Source organism: Haemaphysalis longicornis, unplaced genomic scaffold, assembly GCF_048455015.1.
Source record: "Haemaphysalis longicornis isolate Haplotype H1 unplaced genomic scaffold, Haemaphysalis longicornis Haplotype H1 scaffold_1, whole genome shotgun sequence".
Taxonomy (NCBI): domain Eukaryota; kingdom Metazoa; phylum Arthropoda; class Arachnida; order Ixodida; family Ixodidae; genus Haemaphysalis; species Haemaphysalis longicornis.
The window spans coordinates 72,651,829-72,676,810 of NW_027526203.1; the positions used below are offsets into that span (position 1 = coordinate 72,651,829).

The following is a 24,982-nucleotide window of genomic DNA, read 5'->3' on the forward strand; positions in this document are numbered from 1 at the left end:
GCAGCGTCAGCGCACCCATAGCGCGCCTGGGTCATGCGCGGCGCGTTTTCGCGAGCAGAAAACGCCCCATGCGGTTCACACTAAACTATATGTTCCTTTTTGATTATGTAATTCTGGCTCCTGATGTTATAAGAAAAAAGTTTCAAGAATAGCTAAAAAGTGCTGCCTTTTAAAATTCACTGGAAAAAAAGCGCGTTGTGCGTGCGATTTGGGTACCACCTACATCATCCCTCTGCGCACGTGCACCCAGCAACCTAAGCCAGCTGCGAGCTGCAGTAGTATTAACTCTATGGCAAGCTGCGTGAACCGCACGGCGAGTTTCTGCACGCGATTCGTGCGCGGTATTTTCACGGCCGCGTCGACGATGTCGTGCCTGCGGTGGCTCCTTTCTTGCACAAGCAAGTGCGTTTGTGCCTTGAATAGCATTTTAAAGAGCGGTTAGAAGCGGTCGTTCGAGCTACCGCACTACTCCGCGGCTGGTGCTCGCAATGTTGCCGGCGCCTTCCGCTCGGCACGCACCCTGCGGGTGGTTTCCGCGACGGTGTCAGCGCGCCTCAGGCGTGCGGCGCGTTTTCGCTTGCACAAAAACCAGAAAACGGTTCATGCAGTTCACTCTTTCGTCACGCGCGAGCGTGTTGCGTTCGGTAAATTCTTGGGGTTTCCAACACTGGTTTCCCCTATTCTAAAACTGTGTGGGCAGACCCCGAAGTAATTTTCCCTGACTGGTACTACGTTATTGAAAAATTCCCTGACAATTTCCTGACTTTTCCCGTTGGCTCAAAATTCCCTGACTTTTCCGTTTTCGTGGTCGCTAGACACCCTGTTTTTGGGGGAGAAAAAAACGATCACCAAATCGTTTTCTGGAAAATGCCATTTGCAGCATCCACAGTGATTTTTCTGTCAGTCTGCAAACTTCCTCATCATAAGGCACCGTATTTTATTGTAAATAGCAATTAGAAGTGCACTCTGTCAATTTTTCTGATTTCAGCAGCAGTGAGGGGTCAAAGAACAATGTGGAATCTTCAGATTTCAGTTTGGACGACGAAGCTCCGGTTCGGGTGCCTCGCACTTCAACAAGCACTGGCAGGTAATTTCGTTGTGACTCCACGCTGTATTTATGCGCTGGATTTTTTTTCTTGTTTTTTACCACAGCCCTGATAAGGATTTCATGCGAGAACACAAAAGAGGATGCTTGGATGCACATTTTACGGAGACTCGCTCACCCTTCAGTGCCTTTGCGGCGTGGCAGAACCGTCAGTTCCGCTATGTTGACGAGCCCTCAAAAATCCAAAACTTGGTGTACACTGTTGATTTATATATTGAATCATAGCCAAGGAACGTAGGAACAATTTGTATATCCTAAAATACCTGAAATAATTTTTGGTTTCGGTAAAATTGCCGATTTGTGTTTTTCGTATACTTTTCTTGGGGACTTTTTTCTGATTAATTGACGAATAAACTGTAGGTAATTGTACCTTTAACAAAACTGCTGCTTTGTGTTTGGAAGAGCAATCTATGAGCTACAATTTCGTGCATAGCAAGGCTAAGTGTGTCCAGTAGCTCAAGAGAAAAAAAAAACGTTTTGTAGAAACACTCAAAATCGGCCGTTTTTCCGCCATAACGAAAGAGTTAAAAGCTGTCCCAATGAAATTCTACAATACAGAAGTACTCTCCGTGCAATCACTTGACTTGGTTCTCGCATGCTTGTACAGACAAACACCACAGTGTTTGCAGCCCATATTTGCAATCAGAGTTCTGGAAAGGTCATGCCGTGGTTGCATCATTTGCTACGAGATGGCTGCTACCTTGCAAGACCTTCGCCAGCGTAATAGTTATTGAAATCCGATTCAAAGCTTGTAATGGTGGCTGCAAAACAGCCCACCATAGATAGACCCACACACAGAAGACCTCCAGATGTAGTTCAAGCTGTTTGTATGAAATTCTAAGTAGGTTTCACACAGGGTAGAACTCCCGATGAAATAAACCTTTTGGTTCAAAGAAGTGTGCCTTTGCAGTCACCAAAAACGGGTCGCAATCTTTTGCAACCCTCCTTGTACAATGAGTAACCACATTATGTTGGAGCAGACAGTCATGAAACTAAGTGATAGTACGTGAAAGGCCAGTAAAAAGTTGTGTTAAAATTAGTGAGGCACACAATTGGAAAAATGGAGACCAGGTGGGGAGGGAGTGAACAAATGATGGTCCAGCCCGCACAATGAACACCAACACCCCTTCGAAACGCCACAACTTAAAAAAAAAAAAATATGCTCATGGCACCGATGCTGCTATGGTGCTGCTGTCCTAAAACGTACTAAACACTCAACACTAAAAAAAACAAAACAAAATATTCTCATGGCATCGATGCTGCTATGGTGCTGCTGTACTAAAATGCAATTAACACTCAACACTAAATAGTAAACACTAAACCTTCAAATACACGGCAAGCTAAGACTTGGAGGCTGAGAATTCGGCTGAGAATTCGGCAAAAAGAGCACGCCTAATGTTTGAATGGACACGGTAGTTTAGGAATTGGGGTGAAACAGCTCTTATTAAACACAGAAGTGCTGCTGAGAGCGATTCAAGACTTGCCAGCACTACTCAAAGAACAGAGAGGTGACCAGTGTGCGCTTGCAACTGCGGCCACTCAATGAAACCTGGTTGCTACCCTTGGCACACACACTTGAGGCGAAAACAAAGGTAAAGATGTGATACCCAGAATTTAATGAGCGATGCAATAAGAGATGCTGCCAAGAACACAGTGCTACGAGACACCTAGGCACAAATGCCACTACCTACAAGACCCACCTCCATTGAAGCACACCTCAGCCAGTTCAGCGCGTGTATGTAACAACAAATGAACTGCAATTACAGAACATATTCGCGAGAGTTCAAGTCAATGTTGAGGTGAATAAAAGAGACCGGTGCTATTTCCATGAGTCAACCACGTTTTGCCCTACTTTATGATCTGCCTTTCTTTGAGTAAAAACGCCAATCGTAGCTTCCCCACAAGGTTGCTGTGGTCTTGACAACCACAAACTACATACCGCCACCTCCTAGTGCCGGATTCCAGGGGACTACAGCACGGTCCTGTTCGGGAGTGCAGGGGTCAATCCAGGCCAGGACCCGCTCCTTCCGTGGACGGCCTGGCCTCCCCTTGCCTGTCGATGATGCAGGTATGTTCGTTAGCCGGCGACCCCGCCTCCCCTCGCTTTCTTGAGCCTGAGGCGCATTTTTCGGTGGCCGACCACGCCTTTTCGGAGGCGCCAAAACGGTACGCAGAGAGCCACAAACGTTTTTAGACTGATCGATTCACAAGAAAACATCACTGCACTTGAAGCCAATAGCCATTGCATCCTAGAAAAGATGGGATTCCAGCTAAATATTGTGGTGCTTCTAATTGTGCCCGGGTACACCTTAAGAACAGCAACGGAAGTTGCCACTACGCCTCATCACCACAGCCGGATGTTACTCCGGGCGGCACAAGTAGCGCGTTACTGGGAATATTTTGAGCATGACGCAAGCCGTTTCCATGATTTTTTTACTTAATATGCTTATAAACTACTGCAGCGACGACAAACTATGTTAGAAAAGCCAGACGATTTCACACATTCGTAGACATCGCCTTTTAAAACGCGTGCTCCCATTGAGGTCCGGGTCCTTCGCTTAGGCGGAGTGATAGCGCACATGAGCTATTGCCGCTCTTAATTTCTGCCAGAGTATATCAAAAAATTTCCAGCTGGGAATAAAGATCGAAATGGGAATTTCCTACCATGAAATAAATTATTCCACCCGGTAATTGTACTTGTCCTGCAAAAGAAAACTAATTTCTAGCTAGAAATGCAGCTGGAAATTTCTGCAATCCAGCTTGAGTTGCAGATTTTTTCAGCTACAAAATAACTACTACTCCAGGTATCAAAATTCCAGCTGGACATAAAGCCCAACAAAACTTCTGGGTCTATAATCCAGCAAGAAATAGAATTATTTGCACCTAGGTGCACCACATTGGTGCACTACTTTTGCCAGTAAGGCATTACACTTAAAGGAGCCATGAAGAGAAAATGCAAGTTGGTTTTATTCGAAAGATTTCGAGTTTTATAGTGCCCCCAGCGCTTGTCCGGATACAAACGGTGCTTTATTCACTGAGAAATTAAACAATTTAGGTTAAAATTTTGATTTTCCCGCTCAATCGTGCGTTTTCGTGGCCCCAAGTGACATCACGGGAACCGACCGCTCTGCAGCCTAGAGTACCTTCATTCACGCATCCGCTGTACAGGGTAGAGACACGTAACGCTGGCGCCGCCATGTTCGGTTGCTCGCTCGCCGCCGAAGCAAGTCATTGTGTCAAAACCGCGCTAAAATTATCGCCGCAACGCGGTTTACTGAAGAAGTTTGAATCATATTGTCGGTTTCGCATTGCTAGGTCTCGTGGGAAACGAAAAGAATAACGCGTTGAGCCCGTTGGCCCAATTGCGGTGGCACGGGACCGTTCAAAGGTTGTCTCCACCCTGTACAGCGGTGTAGGTTTGTTCCCGCGTTTCTTTACGTTCCGTAACCTAGATGGCGCCACCATACCGTGGCAAGCGTTTGGTTTGTTTTTGCCCGCATTTAAACCTGGCTTGTTTTTGTTCTAGGAGAAAATATTCGTTCCCTGAAACACTGCTCGCTCGACAAATGGGGTCACGTAAGACACCGTTGCTTGCGTCAATCGGCCAGTGTCGTCTGAGACAACCCCAAGCCCCGTAGTGCTGTGCAGCTAAACCAAAGCATGCTGTGCGCAGTACGAACAGCAGAACGTATCAGTACTTATGTTTACATGTGCTTTCGCAACTTCCACTGTTTGTCCCATCATTCTTATTGCTTTGTAAAGAATGTGCCCTAAATTTAAGCGCAAATCGCTCGTTCGTCTAGTTTGTAAGCTCTACCTAATTTGCGTCTGCTTCTGCCAGCCTCCGCCAATCGCAGAGCTTAGCCCATGTGACATCACAGGTTCTGTTGCGGGAAATGAGCTGGTGGGTCGCATGACCATTCCCGTTTTTCCTAATTATGTAGCTTATTTGAGCGAAGTGTACGTTAAAAGTGGTGTCAGTATGATTCTAACGAGACAATCTTTTGAATGAACCAAACTCTCCTTTAAAGCTCATTTTTTTCAAACTTCAATACTTCGAATTTATGGATAATTAGAACTGTACGATTTGGTCTGGCCAAGCTCCATAGGGGTCGATATATGAAGAAGCCCACGCATTCGAACCCGAGTAGGTTCCGCCACACAGAACTAAAATACACACCACAATGCCGGTGCCTTAGCACCTGGCACGTGGCCAAGGAAATGCACCCGATGCCTACACATGAAGCTGCGTACAATAGAGAAAGCAACATAGAGTAAAACTGATCTAAAATCCCCCATGGCAGTTTCTCAGAAAAACGTATTCTTTGCGGATTACCTCCTTCGGCTTTCGAAAATGCAATACTGCTTTTTCGGCTTTCGAAGATGCACTTCTGTTTTTCGGCTTTTGCAGATGCATTTTTGCTTTTGCGGCTTTTGAAGATGCGTTTTTGCTCTTTCGGCTTTGGATGGTGCATTTCCGTGCCGTGGAAGATGTGGGCCTCGAGTCTGCGCCAAGATCCACGTGATGATGTGGCTCTGTTGGGCCTCTCCCAGAGAAGTGTGGTGTTGGGGGGCGGTGCCTGTAAATACAAGAAAAAGAACCCAATCAAGGGACGTGTGTTTGCAAATGGAAACAGTTCACTACTGCAGATTCTATTCAATGTTTCACACAACTGCAGCTGTACTGGAGGGCACAAATCAACGAATGAGCTCTGAAAGAAATCATAACAGCATGATTGCTGCCTTTGTGCGGCGAGGAGTAGTAGTATGTAAGTCTTTATGGCGCAAAGGCATCGAGGCCCAAGTGCGCCAGATCAAGATGATTGGTCTTTCAGTCAGTAAAATACAACTGCAACGAATGTGAGGCCTAAAAATAAATATTTGGCATGGGGGTGTGAGAAGATGGTCATGATGAAATGATGACAGCATCAATGTGTAAACAGTGCCCAGAGCATAAAACATGTCCCACGCGTTATCAAGAAATGTGAAGGCCCCGACTTATCCTACTCTGGACTTACGCACAGGAGGTACGGAGTTTAAAATATCTCGAATGTAAGTTAAAAGGTGGTTCAGTGAAAACATATGTTCATCCATTAAAAGTAACGATGGGTGTAGAGGTATGGCGTATCTACAAATCTCAGGAAAGTGCCGGCGTCTAGTGTCCTCAAATTTTCTACACTCAATTAGGATATGGAGAACTGAGAGCCATCCTCCACATCTGTTGCAGACTGGTGGTTGTGCACTGCTAAATACATAATGTACCATATGAGTGGCAAATTCTCACTCTGCATATAGATATTTCAGTGTACAGTAAAAGGTCGTTAATTTGACACCCGTTAATTCAGAAATTCGGATTATTCGGACGGATCTATTGGTCCCGGCCAAAGCGCATGTCAGTCTAAGGGACCAAACCTTCGTTATTTCGACAGAATTCGGCCCCGCACCGCTTCATTCGGACAAATGCCGACGGCTGCCGCTGCACAAACGTGTGGTAAATCAGCAGCACTGGAACCACTGGAGTGAAACAGAAACCTGAAAGGCATCGCCATCGTCATCAACAACGATTCTGACGAAGAGTCATGCGAAGAGGTGCAGACACGACATCATCGCACCTCACGAGAAGTCTCGGAGGCGCTTTTGATATTGGAGGACGTTTTCCTGAGCAGTTCCGACAGTTTGTGTGCTGTTGGCCACTAGGAAGTGTTAAGAAAAATTGCACTGCCAGCCGGAATCTGCGCGAAAAAGCAGACGACTATTACAAAATACTTCAGCAAATAAAGGTATGCTTCTCCAACGTGATTTTAATGTTGTTTTTCCTATTCATTCATTAATTCGGCATTCGGATAATTCGGACATTTTTCCCGGTCCCGTGAGATCTGAATTAACGAGCTTTTACTGTATCTTTTTTTTTTCTGCAGCATATTCACCCTACTGTGGTTTCATGAAATGTAACTTGTTCTCTAGTAGTTCATCCCATTCTTGTTGCCAGAGTTTTCTTTGTAGAAGTGGCTTTATGTCCTGGTGCAGCACCGGTGATAAGTCTATGCCACTGCGGTGTGCGGCCTCGCCAGCACATCAGCGATTTCATTTACCGGAATGCCACTGTGCCCAGGCAGCCATCAAGCTATTTGAAGGTTTTCAGAAAAGGCCAACATTATCGATCTGATGAGATTATTAAAACCATGTTTCTACTAGCTCTCCCTGTCTTAACGCTGTTAAAACACTCAGTCTAAAAACAATTGAGTGTTGTGCTTTGGTTTTTATAATGTAGTTACTGAGAGTAAAATTTCATGTGCTCCCACTGTAAAAAATACTGGCGTTTGTGTTCATTGTTTTTGTGCTGTCCAAGTTCCGGCCATGGGCTGCACATGAAACAGTGGAAGCAGACTTTGAGGCATCTGTGTAAAAACAATTTTACCGGTACTTGTCTCGCAAATACAAACAATGTAAAATCATATCTGTGGGCACATTCTTTTTTGCTAAACTCTTTAAAGAACACGGGGGCAACAACATCTCAAATACTGGTTTGATAGGTTCCTTGGAATGAGATCCGGAATTCTTCAGCCTGCCCGTCGACTGGAAATGGGAAAGGCCTAGCAATTGATGGACAGTTTAAAAACATGTTTTTAGCAGACACGCATGCCATTTCAAATATTACAACACGGATGCTTTTGAAAAGAGGTGACCTTTAAAAGCATACATTAAACCAGTGCATGTTCGCCAATGTGTTAGGCTCCCCTTATCCCACCCCACGTACAAACTTTGTGCAGGGCTTGTCTGGAAGGCAACAGACCCAAGTGGAAAAGAAGCCTTAAGAGTAGCTCTGGGTCTAACATTTTTAATGATGGTGTCAATGCCAACTTCTACACCACACTCTTATAGTCTAGACGATCTTACTAGACTATTAAAAAGCCTCACAAGACATGCTTTGTCCAATGCCTAGGAGTGGTGGGAAATTACCTCTCAAACGTTCAGTGAATTATACACTTCATTTTAGTTTGTTTGATGTGTGAGATACTTTCGATCCAGCAGAACACAAAGAAACTTGTCTTCATTTTTCACTGGTATGTCTACTCCTGTGAGTGGACGCTAGGCAATGGTTAAATGGCACGGTCTATGAAACAGAAGGCAGGTGCTCTTTTCAGGATACAGTTTATATCCGTTTTTTTTGTTTTTTTCTGCCCACTTCGAAAGTTTCTTCCCACCTAGTCTGCTGACGGATGATGGCATATCTTTCAGGTCAGATGCGCAAAACCTGCCCCTGCCAGTGACTAGGAGGAGGGGTAGAAGCACGAAATACCAGTTCTCCCGCCCGCTCGGAAGCCAAAGCTGGATTGAACGCCGGCCATGGCCTCGAGTCATGGCCCACGTTTTGAGGAAGGCGATAACGAGGCGTCCTCTGCTTTCACTCGTTAGGGCAATGCTGCTCCCTTTCAGGACAAAAGGTGGGCTGCAATCACAAACCTTTCCAAGCATTCCTGCTTCCCAATCCCAGTGCAGTGTTTTAAACTTTTCATTCCTTTGAACTGAGATGGCTTCCCTTGCGGTTTTAAGTAACGAGCCGTTACTGTATAAACAAACACTACAAGCTGTGTGAAGTGCTCACACCAATCCCAGGTACCTCGCACGAGGAAGGTGTTACCTGAGATCTCTTAAGCTTCTTTACCTGGCACAGTGGTGCAGCTTTGTCGTCATCGTTTTCTCCATCTGCTCTTTCGGCTTTCGAAGATGCATTCACAAGCAGTTGAGGACATGGAGATCGGCTCTTTTGGCTTGCAAAAATGCGTTTCCAGGCAGTGGATGAGACGTGGGGTTCGAGTTCCTCTTCGCAGAGAACGTTGCGATGACGTGGCTCTGCAGAAGCTCTCCCGAAGCAGTGTGGTGTTGGAGGGCAGTCCCTGTAAACACAGGAAAACGAATTCAAGGAATGCAAATGAACCCATTTCACTGCTGTACATTCCATGTAATGTTTCACAAAAGAACTTCAGCTACACTGCAGGGCATATATCAACGAATCAGCTTCGAAAGAAGTCATGATGGCATGAACTGCTGCCTATCTGAGCGCTAGAAGCTTGACCTGCCGGGTTCCAGTCACAAACAAAAAGAATTAGAAAACTTGAGTCAATCATAAAGAAAACGCTTCGCAAAATAGCACCACGTATAGGAACGATATGCAGTCGTGAAAGCTCGTTAATTCAAACTCAAATAATCAGGAATTATTTGAGCTGGCCAAGACTCCACACAAGTCAATGTATAAAGAAGCCCCTCAATCCTAACCCGAGCAGGTTCTGCCAGGGGAAATTCGAACTACGCAACACCATGGCGGCGTCTTGGTGCCTGGCATGCACGCACTGAAATGCACCCGTAGCCCACAATGAGGTGCGCAGAACGAAGAAGGCACAATAGACTAAAACCAATTTAAATCCCACAGGACGGATGTTCTGGTAAATGTACTGCTTGCGGATAACGCCAATGAGGACACGAGTGCAGTGGTGTGCAGTCCGCGGACAGATGTGAACATCATTTCTCAGGAGACAAGCGCAAAACCCACCCCTGCCAGTTAGGAGGAGGAGGAGGAGGAGGAGGAGGAGCACGAAGCCACAGTTCGGCCGCCCGCTCGGAAGCCAAAGCCGGACTAAACACCAGCCATGCCCCCGAGTCATGGCCCACGTTTTGAGGAAGGCAAAGAGGAGGCCGTCCTCTGCTTTCCCTCATTGGAGCAAAGAGTGCTGGCTGCTGCCTTTCAGGACAAGAGGTGGACTGCGGTCACAAACTTCTTCAAACACTGCTGCTTCCCAATCGCAGTGCAGTGTTGTTAAACTTCACTTTCATTAGTTCGAACTGAGATGGCTTCCCTTGCAGTTTTAATTATCGAGCAATTACTGTACAAACACTACAAGCTCTGTGAAGCACTGAAGCCAATTACAGGCACTGCGCCCGAGGCAGGCCTTACCTGAGACCGCTTCCTCCTTTATAGCTGGCATCATCCTCGTCTTCTCCTTCTGCTCCTTCAGCTTTCGAAGATGCATATCCGAGCAGTTGAGGACACGCGGATCTGCTCCTTCGGCTTTATAAGATGCGTTTCCAAGCAGTGGACGAGACGTGGGGTTTGAGTTCGTCTTCGCAGAGAACGTTGCGATGACGTGGCTCTGTTGCAGCTCTCCCGCAGCAGTGTGGTGTTGGGGGGCAGTGCCTGTGAACATGCAAATGAACACATTTCACAACTGTAAATTCTATGCAATGTTTCACGCAACTACTGCAGCTGCACAGCAGGGCATAAATCGGCACATCAGCTCCGAAAGAAGTCATGATGGCACGATTGCTGCCTATTCGTGCGGCGAGGAGCCTGACCTGATGATGAAATGAAATGAACTGGGTTAAACTCTCCGGCTTGCAGTCCCCAAGTTTGTAGGGTTTACAGTATGTAGGGTCTGTAAGGTTTGGCATTGCACGTAGGCAAAATGCAGCAAACGTAACACTAAAACTGACTAATGTCCTTTTCAAAGATGAAAGTGCACGTGAATGCCTGCCAAGTCCACAATTCCTGCTTGCCACGGTGTCGGATTGTATTGCTGTCATTAGGAGGTTATTGATAGCTTCCGGCGATGTGGAACTTAATCCGGGGCCTTCCTCGGATTCAGAGTCGGAGTCTAGTTCCACCACCGAAATGTTAAAAAAAATTTTGAAGGAGCAAGCCAAAACGAACAAAATATTGAAAGAATTAACCACTAACCTAAAACAAGTTGAGTCAACGGTTGACAGCATTCAGAAGAGGGTTACTTCTATTGAAAAAGAAATGGGTAAGCTGCAGACGTTTGAACAAAAACTTCCGGAATGCGAAGCAACTTGTAGCAACACCAGCGCACAGGTCTCGGAATTGTCGGTCAAGGTAGACGACTTGGAAAATAGAAGCAGACGCAACAACCTTATATATGGCATCAATGAGGAACCAGAAGAAGACGTCAAGTCATTGGAGGATCAAATTAAACATAAAGTATTTAAGGACGTGTTAGAAATAGAAGTTACATCAGTGGAACGAATTCACAGAATAGGAAAATACAAGAAGGAACAACACCAGCCCGTTATTGTAAGATTTTATGATTTCGCCGAAAAAGCCAAAATTCTGTCTTGCTGCAATAAGCTGAAGGGAACTGATATCGTGATTTTGGAGGACTTTTCCAAAAGAATGCGAGATACAGTCGAAACCCGCAATAACGAAATCCCGCAAGTACGAAATCCCCGCGGCAACGAAATATTTCCGGATCCCCGGCGAACGTCCATAGAAGCCCATGTATTTCATATCTCGCAGCAACGAAATGTTTTTCAACAGCGATCCCGCATTAACGAATTTTCTACTACGGTGCGGGCCTTATTTTATCCGCCCGTCAAAGATTAACTGTCAAAAATATGCTAGTACGCGTGTTGTGCGCACTCAAAATTCGTAAACGTCTGCTTTTGGCGTGCTAGCGTGGGTACCGCCATTTGTGTTTACATAAATCGGCGATGGGGTCTGTGTCAGGCAACATGCCTGGCCACACTGCAGCAGGCGATGGCAAACAATCATGCTAATACAGTCAGCGGTGCCACCAGACGGCGCCATCGGACGAGCTCAACAGGCCAAAGCAACACCAACAGTTCGAATCAGTAAAAACGACGAAGAGAAGACTGGGACTGGTGGCGAAATCGAGACGAAGTTACAATGGTGCCTGAGAAAAGCTTGACGCCGGGAGCGGATTCTCCGTTATCGCGGAGAAAGAAAAGAACGGCAACAATATCATCATCATGTTAAGCAGCCTTGGAACGACACCCTTAGGGGGCGACACAATCCTATCCTGCGTTGCTTCCGTCATTCCGTCACTTCCGTAGCCTCGCACACGCGAGTTCGTTGTGTGTGGCCAGGGGTTTCCCCAGGCATCGAATCAAGGGGGGGTGTCTCAATGGCTCTGGGGGGGGGGGGGGATGTCATAAACTGGAAAAGCTATTTTTTTTTATCCCACTAGTTAAATAATAGACGTCTGTTAACCAAACGCTCATCCCCGTGACGAACGTTTTTCATTTTCTATATATATATATATATACACCTGAGAGGCGGTGCTTTCTATTCAATCTCAGAAAAAAACAAATTTAGAGAAATTCATTTTTTACCATGACAGTTTTTTTTTTAATTTCTCGCCATTTTTCAACGTATAAGGACATTTTCGAACTTGTTACCAGGGCCAGTGACGAAATTTGAGCTCTTGAAACAATAATTAGGTAGTACACGAATTATGCAGCACTTATAAATCAGGCACCGATTGTACGCTCCCGATTTATTAAAACGCCAGGATTAGCTTCCGTAGCGCTTCGCCTCGCCGAATTGCCCATTTTAAATGTACATGCTGAAAGAGCTTCTGCAAAGATTACGGTTGTAAACAAAGAACGACATCGAATCAATGAAGAAAGTAAATTATATCTGTGTTTACTGCACTTAGTTCAAGTGAAAGGCGGCCTCAGTCGAAGTGAAAAAGGTCCATACAAGGACTGACAAGAGTGAAATTTGGGGATTCAAGGGGGGGTGTCCAGAAAAACTAGGGGGTTCTACACACCCCCTAGGGGGGGTGTAGGGAAATCACTGTGTGTGGCCAGTGTCACGCGTCACTGTTTGCGTGAAAGTTGTGTGTGTGGCGACCGGCCCATCGGATCTTGCTAAGATGCCTCCACCAGCCAAAAAGCGGAAGTTTCTGACGTTTCACAATAAAGCTGCCATCATTGCGGAAGTTGAAAAGGGCAGAAAAAAGAAAGACGTCGCCGACGAGTATGGAATTGCATGCAGCTCGCTTTCGACCATATTGAAGGGCAAAGATGCCATTCTCGCTGCGCTTGATAATGGCGCACGTGCGCAGAACAAGACGGTGACCGCGGCGGCCTTTCCGGACGTCGATAAGGCGGTGTTCTCGTGGTTTTGCGAACAGCGTGCCAACAGAGTGCCACTTACGGGAAAAATACTACTGCAGAAGGCACTGGACTTTGCCTGCATCCTCGGGCACGACCAGTTCCGAGCAAGCGTTGGATGGTTGGGTCGCTTTAAAGCCCGGCACGACATCGTGGCCAAGGCGATTTCGGGAGAAGCAGCAAGCGTTGACCCTGTAACAACGTCGTCATGGCTGCTGACCAACAGAGAAGTACTGGACCAGTACCAGCCCTGCGACGTGTACAACGCGGACGAGACGGGGTTGTTCTTTCAAATGCTCCCGTCGAAGACCCTGGAATTGAAAAGCCAGAAATGCCATGGGGGCAAGCACAGCAAGCAACGCGTTACCATTTTGTTGTGCTGCAATATGGACGGCACAGACAAGCGGCCACTTCTAGTCATCGGCCGGAGCGAGAAGCCCCGCTGCTTCAAAGGAAACCGCCGCTCGCTGCCCGTTCAGTACGCCGCTAACAAGAAGGCGTGGATGTCTCGCGCTCTTTTCTCCAGCTGGGTTGAGGTGTTCGATGCCGACATGCGCAAGGCGGGCAGGTCGGTGGCCCTTTTTTTAGATAACTGCAGCGCCCACCACATGGACGAGACGGAGCTCACGAACGTGCGCTTGGTTTTTTTTCCACCAAACTGCACTTCCGTTCTGCAGCCGCTCGATCAAGGCGTAATTCGCAGCGTGAAGTGTGCCTACAGGGAGAGGTTGATCCAGCGTCTGCTACTCAACCTTCACCGCAAGCGTCCCACCGACGTGAATTTGTGCATAGCCTTCGAGATGGTGGCCGCCACATGGGTTGCGACATCCCCTTCCCTGATTGAGAACTGCTTCAAGCACGTGGGCTTCACCACCACCGTGCAAGCATCACGCACGGATTGCGCTTCAGCGTCACCAGACGAAGATTTCGACGAAGGTGCACTTGACGGCGAGAGTGCTGGCAGCGCAGTGCCGCTATCACTGACCAACGCCTGGGGGGCACTTCGAGCCATCGACATCGACATCCCAGATGGGCTCACGGTTGATGCGTTCGTTCGCGCCGATGACGATGTCGTCGTGCATGAAGAAATGACCGACGAGGCCATTATCGAAAGTGTGCGCGAAGCTGACGACACCGAGGACCAAGAAGACAAGCACGCGGAGAAACCCAACCCGCGGGTTGTTTTGGATGCCCTCGACACTCTTCGGTCCTTCTTCACCGCACATGACGACGACGTGGCAATGGACCACTTTTTTCAGTGCGAAGGGAGAGCTTTGAAGTTGTTGCATGGCAAGGGTCGGCAAAGTAAGTTGACTGACTTCTGGCAATAAATTTTCGTTCTGCTGGCCATATCACTGTTTTTATGTCTCGTACTCGCGGCAACGAAATCCTCGCGAAAACTAATTTTTCCGGTTTCCCCGGCGATTTCGTTATTGCGGGTTTCGACTGTATACGAGCTAAACTTTGGCATTCCGCTGCCAACGAAAGAGCTAATGGCGTTAAAGTGTCGCGGATGTACGACAAGATAAAAATTGATGATAAAATTTTCGCTTGGGACTCTGTTAATAATCGCAGGATTGAGGTAACATCGTCTACGTCTGCGCAGAAGCCCTCAACGAAAAGGAAGTCTGCGAAATGACAAAACCGCACCAAAAATCTATCGCTAAATGCACGCAGCATTGTTAATAAACTACTAAACTACATCTTCTGGAAAGCATATTAATAACTCATGACCCCCATGTTTTAGTTATTACTGAAACCTGGTTACATGATGGCGTTCAAGATTCTGAAATAGTTCCCTCTTCGTACAAGCTAATTCGCAAAGACCGAACAACGCGAGGAAGTGGCGTAGCGATTGCTATTAAGAATAATCTAAAGTTTACTCGTCTAGCTGATATCGATGACCATGAAAGTGTATGGGTACATGAAAAATCCATATTATTGGGGGGTGTATATCGACCGCCAAATGCTCCTCCCGAATATTTAGAAATTATGCATGACTACATTGTTCAACGTACAAATTCACGGTCAAAAATATTTATATGTGGAGATTTTAATCTGCCTGGTATTAACTGGTCTGAGTTAACTCACGATGGCAGAGAGGCAGCCAGTGCAGAATCCCTTTTGCTAACTGCATTCAGCTTTTCATTAAATCAATTAGTCTGCTCCGATACCCGAGTTAAGGCCTCTAAACGGTACCTCCGTCGAGGGCGTTCCGGTCCGTCCAAAATCATTCCGGCGGCCGGAACGCGCGGCGGAAGGCGAAAGGGGTTTAAACGGTACCTCCGGCACACCGCGCACTCCGGCGCCACGAGAGCCTCTCTATTGGTTTAGGCTACCCACCAAGCGGACCAATGACAACCTGCTACATCCTCAGAGCCAAAACAGCGTCAACAGCGCCTCTTTTTGGACAGCGAGCATTCATCGAAACAGTTTCTTGAGCTAGCCAGGAGGCTATGGCTAGCAACACCGTTGGCTTGTTTCAGAGCCGCCACTGCAATCCGCTAGTCCGCTGGCAACCAGACACTAGGGTCTGATCACTACCGGCAACTAGCGTCTGTGCTTTTTTGCTGGTGGCAGTGATTTTAGTTCGTCACCAGATGAGTACTCCTGTGAAGGAATGTTTAGTAGCATACATTCAAAATGCGCCTCGAGTCAGCTTTCCCCTCATGGCGGCATTTGTTGTAGCCGACACCGTGAGGCAGAAGCGACTAGTGGCTCGTAGACATAAGCCTATGCGGCAGATACTCAGAGGACGACGTAAAAGCAGTGAGTACTTCACGTTGGTCCAAGAAATGAGGGTTGGTGAAGGCCGGGACTTCTTCGAGTACTTCCGGATGTCGGTTGAAAGGTAATTATTTTTTTTATTTGCACTTTCTTTGCATCCGTTTTTGTGACACGTGCGCGCAATGTTTAGCGGGGGAGCCGCGCGTTACTGCTAACCTTTATGAAATTAAAGGGGGTAGGGACAAACAACTGGCTTGACTTCGCGATATTGCATTCAACAAGTCTGCCCGAGTAATGTCTACTTTTGCAACGGGGTCATCATACAGATGGTCGTGTTTCATTTATCCGTCTACTATTTCTGTTCGGGCCATGACCGTGTAAGCATCTTCGTATGTGTAAACGCCGGTACAAGGGGACCTGCATGCATAGTGTGCCATTGCCCCCTAGGACAACAAATGCTTGGTGGGAAACACAAACTCGTCTTCTTTCATAGCAGTGTAAGTCGGGAAAAAGTGGCTGCCCTGTTCTACCCCGTACATTGCTGAACCGACAAACTTCTATCCACGTCCATTGCCGTTCCCGTTTTACACCTGCATTCTGCTGTTGCCACCGTGCAGGTTTGACCGTCTCCTTGCTTTGGTGAGCCCACTGATCCGGCCAAAAAGGGTGACAAGAGTCACTGTGTCAGCCGGAGAGAAGCTCGCCTTAACGTTGAAGTAAGTTTGAGCTGTTAAATTTGAGTATGCAGTTTGCTTTTAAAGTACAGCCGGCTAATTTTGCAGTAATATCACAGGAGAGTTGACCGGCGTCTGGGTCAGTGCTTTATCACAGTGTAAAGCGGCAAACGAGCGAGAGTGCATCGCATGCACAGAGCGGTCCCGCCAGTGCAAACGTTGTCTGCTCGGCTGTTCCCGCAAGCACAACACAGCCCGTTCCACAAGTTGTCAGCCGCCTATCTTGATTGCCGGAGCGGTGACAGTAGTTTTGTGTGCTCCTTGTTCACAGCAAGGCAGCTGATAACCAGCGGAAAGGGGCTGTGTCGTGCTTGCAGGAATAGCCTAGCAGACGACTTTTGCACTGGCGGGATCGCTCTGTGCATGCGATGTACTCTCGCACGTTTGCCGCTTTCTACCGTAGTAAGGCACTGACCCACACGCTGGTCGACGCTCCCGTGATATTACGGCAAAATTGGCCGGCTGTACATGTTTTGACCGAATTATAGCTAAGAGCAGTGCTTGGGTTTACAAGTCTTGTCTTTTGTCCTCCTGAACTTCACACTATAGTTCATACCACAAGCTAGATGCAGCACTGTGGAGGCTACATTGTTGTCAACCGCCCACCCCCTCAGGGCGCCGGGGCCTTGCTGTGCCAGAAGGGAGAAAGGAATGCCCTTTCAGGACCCCCTTCATGACGAGTCAGGCGCCCTCAGTGGGCGCACTATTGATAACAATGTAGCCTCCACAGTGCTGCAGCTAGCTCATGGTATGAACTGTAGTATAACAGCATGATATGAAATACCAGACGGAAAAAATGTGTACATTTTCGGGTTACTGGAGTGTGTTTCGTGCGGTTGGTACTTAGAAATACGAACTGTGCATGCACAACACACTTCATATGCAGCATCATGTGTTGCAACGTAGAAATCTGGTCTCAGCGCATGCGTTGGTCTTCCACAGACAAGAGTATCACATGCCATTCAATCAGGCTCAGGTTCATTAAAGGAGCCATGAAGACAAAATACGAGTTTGTGTTATTCGAAAGATTTCGTGTTTTGTAGTGCCCCCAGCACTTGTTCGAATGCAAACGCTGCTTTATTCACTGAGAAATTAATCAATATATGTTAAAATCTTAATTTTCCCGCTAAATCGTGTGTTTTCGTAGCTGCTATGACATCACAGACCGCTCTGCAGCCTAGAGTCCCTTGATTCCCGCGTCCGCTGTACAGAGTAGAGACACGTACACGCTGGGGCCGCCATTCTCGATCGCTCGCTCGCCGGCGAAGCAAGTCGTACCAAAATCGCGCTAGAATTATCGCCGCAACACGATTAACTGCCGAAGTTTGAATCAACTGATCTGTTTCGCGTTGCTGGGTCGCGTGGGAAACGAAACAAACAACGCGCAGAGCACGTTGACCCAATCGCAGCGGCACGAGACCGTTCAAAGGGTGTCTCCACCCTGGACGGCAGAATTGGTATCGCGGTTTGTTTTACGTTACGTTGCGCGTTTGTTTACGTTAATGAACCTAGATGGCGCCACCATACCGTGATGTGTCGTTTTCTGCCTTTTTTTCTGTTCTGGGAGAAAATCTTTTCGTGAAACATACTGCTCGCTCGACAGATATGTTCACGTAAGACACCGTCGCGTCAATCAACCGGCCAGTGTCGTCTGAGACAACCCCAAAGCCTCGCAGTCCTGTGCAGCTAAACAAGAATAGTGCGCGCAGTACCAACAACAGTAGTACGCAGCGGTACTTCTATGTTTACATGTGCTTTCGTAACTTACACTTACCACCATTCTTACGGCTTTAAAAAGAATGCGCCGTAAATTTAAGGCTAATAGCTTGTTCGGCAGGCTGATACTCTGCCTAATTTTTGTTTGTTTTTGCCGCCCTTCTCCAATCACAGAGCTGTCTCGTGTGACATCATAGGTTCTGTTGCAGGAAATAAGCTAGTGGGTCGCATGGCCATTCCCTTTTTAAATGCAGAGCATTTCTTTAACTCACAATGTCACCCGTTCCCGTTCTTGTAGGCGTCCGCAGCCAGGCCACTACACTATAAAAAAAAATAAGTTACCGGCGCCCGGTTTCGATCCCATGACCCTGCGGGCGGAACACAAGGTACATGGTACTCTACCCACTGCGCCACAAAACCGACACAGAATCCAATGCTACGAACGCGCCTTATATCCTTGACTCATTCAAACTACGTCGTCAGCGGCGTGCGTTGGCGACTCAGCGGCGTGGTGTACACGTGATACCACCAACCCCCCAAACACTAAACGTTAACGCATACACCCACCCCCTATGCAACGCATTTACTCGAGTCCCCCTCGCGGGGAGATGGGCGCATACCCACTTAGGGGGATTGGCCAAGAAGAGCTATGGTACAAAAGAAAATGATGGGTAGGAATGTAAAGCGGGCATTGGCGCGGGCTCACTCCAGCTGTGCATTTACAAGTGTCCCTTGCCAGGGGCATGCGACGTTTTTTTCCTAATTATGTGGCTTATTTGAGTGAACTTCACGTTAAAAGTTGTGTCAGTATGATTCTAACGAGACAATCTTTTGAATGAACCAAACTTGTGTTTTCTCTTCATGGCTCCTTTAAGGACATGCTGTATATATAAGTTCAACACCATTTCAACACTACTGCACAGATGAGCAATAGGAAGGTTGTCCACTTTCTCTGGGGGCTCAACTAATTTCAGCTCGCAGGTAATGCAACATGTGTAACATTGTGCTTTAGATTATTCATATTTTCTCGTGTAAACCTGCACACGCATTCCGAACAGGATTTTGTTTGCACCTTGGTTTATTCAAGCTATAATGCCATCATATTGTAAATTTCATGTACTTATGCAGAAACCATTAGCAATGGCGTGTGATGTCTAGATATTCCCTATTTCAGGTTCCTGGCCCACGGATCATCAAAGCAGATAATTGCTAAATCGTACCGGGTCTCCTCGACGTCGGCGGGCCGTTACGTTTTGCAGACTTGCAAAGCTTTGCATAAGGTTCTAGAGCCATTGTACTTGCCAGAAATGACTGCTGCCCGATGGAGAGAAATAGGGACTGATTTTGAAAACCTCTGGCAATTTCCTAATTGCATTGGGGCAATCGACGGCAAACATGTGCACATAGAGGCCCCAGCAAACTCTGGAGGCCTGTTCCGCACTTACAAAGGCCGGTTTGCGTCACTACTTCTCGCGGTGTGCGATGCCAGATATAGATTTATTCTAGTCGATGTAGGCGAGGCGGGATCCCGAGGAGATGCAGGTTGTTTCAACGAATGCAAATTCGGGATTAAATTTAGAAACGGCCTATTGCACATACCGGGCCCAAAACAGTTACCGGGAAGTCCTTGGGAAGCACCTCATGTTGTGGTCGGCGATGAAGCCTTCCCTCTCCGAGAGAACCTAATGCGCCCATACCCAGGCAAGCAACTGAACGCTGAAAGACGCATCTTTAACTACAGACTTTCTCGAGCCAGGAGAATTATTGAAAACTCCTTTGGCATCCTAGCAAACAGGTGGAGGATTCTACGCCAAGAAATGAAAGGTAAATTAGAGCTACTTGATGAAGTGATATGGTCCACTGTGCTTCTGCACAATTATCTCAGAACTCTTGATATTGAAAATCAGCCCCAGTTCATGTATTGCACTTCAGATGATGTGGACACTTTGCTTGTAGATGGTAGTATTGTGCCAGGTAGATGGAGACGAGAACAAGAAGCTGGTGACAACTTTTTGAGTGTTCCTCGTTTGGCAAGCAATAATTACTCTTCATCTGCAAAGGCAGTGAGGGAAACGTTCACACGCTACTTCCAAACGAGACACGGCAGGGTAGCATGGCAGGACAGGGTGCTGGCTCCAGACCTCTGATAGTGTGTGTGCCAGTTCCCCGGTGCTGTGATTTTGCCCCAAGCGCCCTGCCCGTTCTTGTGGTCGGCCGTTCTTCCGACACGGCCCCCTTCGGGTCCCTGCCGGGTTTCCGGATGGCCGCACCTGTGCTTGTTGTGCCGTGGATGGGGCGCCGGGCAGCACCGCATAACTCCGTTCTCTCCGGGCAAGTCTGCTGGCTTTAGGAATTCAAGCGACGGCCAGTGTGCAGTGACAGCTCAGCGCTGAGACGCGATAGGTGCTGATCATTTGCACTCTGGGACCCTGCTCCTTGAATGCCTAATGGTGATTTTGCCCCAAGCGCCCTGCCTGTTCTTGTGGTCGGCCGTTCTTCCGACACGGCCCCCTTCGGGTCCCTGCCGGGTTTCCGGCTGGCCGCACCTGTGCTTGTTGTGCCGTGGATGGGGCGCCGGGCAGCGCCACTTGTACATATCAAGCTTGTCGCTTTGTGCTTGATTTTCATTGTGCCGTGGCGAGTGCCGTGAAACTGCGTTGTTTTTGTGTGCGTGTGTGTGCCTTTGTGTCTGCTTGCTTGTTTGTTTGTTTTTCAGGTACAAATGCTGACCTGCAGGTGGTGCTGGTGCCTCAAGATTTATATCCTTGACCAACCTGGCATGTGGGTGGGCAAGGGATGTGATGAAAGAGTGGAATCTTCTTGTGCGTGCAACGGCTGGGAAACCAGACCAATCAGTTGTACTCTCGGCAGAACCTGCCTGCTAGAGACCGCGGTCCCCAGTTGGCGGATAGGGGTCCTCTGCTGGCTGGCACTCACGTGTACCAGCAGTAGTTGTGGTGCTTGCACCTCGCGGACCAACAGGCATATCTTTTCAGGACATCATCAGGGCTGTACAGTCACCGAGCTTCGTTCGCACTTCCGAGGACCATCATGAAGAACTTCTCCACGCATCTCCTGGACACTGAAGCTGCCGAACTTGTGTAGTTTATACGTTAAATAAATGCATTTGTTGTGTCACCTTCCTTGCCTTTCTGTTGTATGCATACTGCCAGCAGCCTAACCTGCAATCGGCTGTTTTGGAGTGTCAAAGAACTCTACGGCGCCGACACGTCTGTACGAAAAGCGTGCTCAGCATGTGCGAGGCTTTCAACGTGACTTTCATTGTTTCTGTTAGCGATAGTAGTTTATCACACCACTACCTGTAAGAAATGCAGGTGAAACGCTCGTCGTTCATAGCACCTTAAAAAGGGTCACCAAGATGGTTCGTCGCTCTTGTACGGCAGGACTGCAGGTTAAAAAAAGATTCATTCGGTGGGGTAGTTGTTTGAAATGAAGTCATTTGCAAATTGCCGGTTGCGTTTGAAGCGATTTTTTATTTTTTTAACATTCTAATTTGGCTGTGTGGGTTTTTTTTTTTTTCCCTGCCATGAGCCTAGCAAGACATGGATGCCTTGCAGGCAAGCCAGTACGGGGTTGAAACTTTTGCAGTTGTTGTGCGGCGGGAAAGCTGCGCGAGACCCTTGCGGGTTTCATCTTGTGCCCGGGTTGTCTTGGTGTATCTCGCAGCAGCATGTACAGTGCAAGTGTTGCACAAATTTTAAAGTGCACGTTATTTGTGCTCCTGTCCACTTCTGAATCTGTCATCTGCAGTCCTCTGATTCAACTTGAAATTTTCTGCTAGTTCCACTTGGGGTGTGATAGACTTGTAACAAGACCACTGGTAACAAAATTGTTTTATAGGTCTAAGTCAGTGTTCTTGTTTTTGTAAGTGTGAGAAGAGGTGATGGTAAAAAAATGGGATCTGGTTCGAACGTTCTTGTTTGGCATTTCTGAAAGCTAACCCAGCTCTTAATTCCTCAATCTCGGTCTCCATCGTTTGCAGGCATTTTGAATGGTGGTAATCGCCATCATTAAGCAGCAAATGGACAAACTTTGCTGGCTTCACAAAAGGAGCAAAACAAAAGACCTGTCAAAACAAGATTCGCTCCTCGCCTCTCACTACCCTGCGAACAGACTTGCCAGGAAAACACAAAACCAAATAAGAAGGCTCCTGCAGCACCTCTTCGCTCCCTTTGCAGACTACGTCAGCCCGGCCAGCATGAAAACTAAAAAGGCAACGCAAGCTGAACAATGTCGTTGAGCTGTTAGGCTGTTTTCGTGAGGTGCCCGAGATTGACGACGTTGCTTATATCCGATACTTATCTACATGTATTCATAATGGAGGACCTCTAGGTTTGAACTGTTATTGGTTCAAAGGTAAACTAACATCCCTGACAGAAGTTTTTGTTCCCTTGAGGCTAGTCACTACTATCAAACATATGCCCAAGTTTAGGAAATAAGTTGACTAAGAAGCAAAAAGGCCTTTTTGATGTAAATACAGAAAGGCAATAAAAAGAGAAAAGGACACACACACTTTAATCACACCTTTCCTAATATGTTAACAAGCAACCAGAGACAGTTTTCGAAGATTGCGAATAAAAAACCTGACCTCGAATTAACACTGAAAACACTGGATTTGGCAACCCATAGCGATGACTGCTGCTGTTGACCCCTGCCTTTGCATTGACATTCTTGGGTTACATGTACAACTTGCATTGTTTGACTTCAGTAATGTAAACCAAGGCAAAAAGTATGAAACATGTTTGAAAAAAGTACACATTTTTATTTTTGATCATTCACAAATGTACGAGGGCAATCTCACCGAGACATGAAAATAAATTACTGGTGATCAACAAACCAAACAAGTGCACCCACAACTGCAAAATACCCAAGTTTTCTTCAAATTCCACCTAAGAAACAAGCTCTTTTGCAGCATTGTGGCAGAGACCTTGCTTTCACTAACTGAGAGTGCTAAAGGGTCTTTCCACCTACTCAGACATTACCACCTGCGATACAGCTTCTGCATTACAAAAAGGAAAAAAAAGACCGCCTCAAGGCCCTGACTCCAACCGGCTTTTTATCCAACCCTGCCCTCGCTCCCAAGATCAGCCGAAATTTTCATAAACAAATATTTTGCAAATGCTAGCCTTACCCCCGAGACATACCGTAAATGGTACACACCGTCTCTACCGCCTCGATGCCCCTTCTGCGCCTCCCCCACGCCTGCCAATCTCCAGCACCTAATTTGGCACTGTCCTAAGTTCGGGCGGTACAGAACCTTCAGGCCTCCTCCAAATACAACCTCCGTTTACATCGACCCTCGAACACTGGAACCCTCCATGCTCCAAGAGTGGTCTAGCACGAGCAGTTTAAAGTCGTGAGCCTGCCCTCCTCACCCGACGCGGCCTATCCAACCTTCTCAAGGAGTCCACCTGTTTCGGGTCGCACTGTACGCATTTGAGATGTCCCAAGTTACAAACCCCCCACCTTATACTCCCCCTTCCCCCACTTGACGTAGAGTCTCCCTCCCACAATAAAGGCTACCTCCTCCTCCTTGAAACAAGAAGGCTGTTTCCATTCACGGGCATGCAAAACAAACATTCAAGCTCTGAATTCGAGTTCCTTTGCGTCATGAGCAAATAGGTTTTTCTTGCATGTAGCAGCTATGGCATACAGTTCCAATTGGAAGTTCACACACTTCCTTGTCTGCATGCATGCACGTGTATGAAGCTTTTTTACAGCGCAGCCGTTAACCCTATGTGGTGGGGAGAGCACGATACAGCTCACTCAATAAGTTTGTAGATGAAATACAATCATTTTTCGTGTCATGACAAATAAAAGTAAATGTAAACCTTCTTAATTTCATCCAATGATAATTGTTATCGTGCTTGCTGACACAACAGATTGGTTAAATGACTGAATTGCTATAGCTGATGAATATCTTCAAGCAAAGTGTGCTACATCCCAAACAGTGGTGGCAGTACACTGGAAGGCAGACTCTAGTATCAATTTAGTCTCTTTGTATCCTAGACTACGGCACAGTAGCCCCCTAGTTGGCTACTGCAGGCTGCAAGCTACTCTGTTACGGAATGGAGCTAGGTGGCATTGTAGTATTTCATAGTGATGTTTTTCGTAGAATATCCAGTATAGCTGGTTCATTACAACCAAAGCAGCACAAAAACCTTGCCTTCAAGCGTGTGCATCAGGCAACGGGACAAACACTGGAGTGGGATGTGTCCCGCATGAACTGCGTCATTTCGTTACTCAATTTCTGTACACCAATGTGCAGTAATACAGGCTTCAGTACAATATGTGGGGAATTAGTTATGGCTTAACAATGTGCAACAATTGGCATGCATCCAGTGTTTTTTATTTTCTACATGACAGATGTGGACTCTCATTTATACATGTATGATGAGCTCATTATGGGTATGAGACAGTTGCTGTAGAAGGAAATGCGAATATTTGGGGGAGCAGCAGAGTTACAGCTGTTTATAGCCTATGTATTCATATGTCACTCGAACAGCAAGTGTCGGACATGTCTTGCTGTTGCTCTTTGGTGTTGTTAATAATCTTGTGCAATGTTTAACCTTGTGCTTAATGGGGCATTCCCTGGAAATAAAATCACGGTTGTCCATTTTGCAGATGCCATGCTTATATTAACTGTTTCTTGAGAGTTGTGCAATCATATTAAGGCTGTGTACATGAGGCAAGTGCAATGGAAGTTGGTTTGGAATTCACTTGGTAGCCTCTCAGCTCCATGGAAGAA

The 24,982-nt window shown here is 47.0% G+C and overlaps 1 protein-coding gene across 1 annotated transcript in view; it reads right to left on the reverse strand.

Moving 5' to 3' along the window:
* Nucleotides 1–5,475: 5,475 nt before the first annotated feature.
* The window catches only part of LOC144177519 (uncharacterized), a 57,977-nt gene continuing 38,470 nt past the window's right edge, over nucleotides 5,476–24,982 (reverse strand). The window contains exons 5-7 of the mRNA XM_077705265.1: nucleotides 10,059–10,298; nucleotides 8,772–9,003; nucleotides 5,476–5,685 (exon numbers count right to left, since the gene is read on the reverse strand). Coding sequence (XP_077561391.1) covers nucleotides 8,840–9,003; nucleotides 10,059–10,298 — 404 coding nt within the window. The 3' untranslated portion in view covers nucleotides 5,476–5,685; nucleotides 8,772–8,839. The remainder of the gene's footprint in view (nucleotides 5,686–8,771; nucleotides 9,004–10,058; nucleotides 10,299–24,982) is intronic.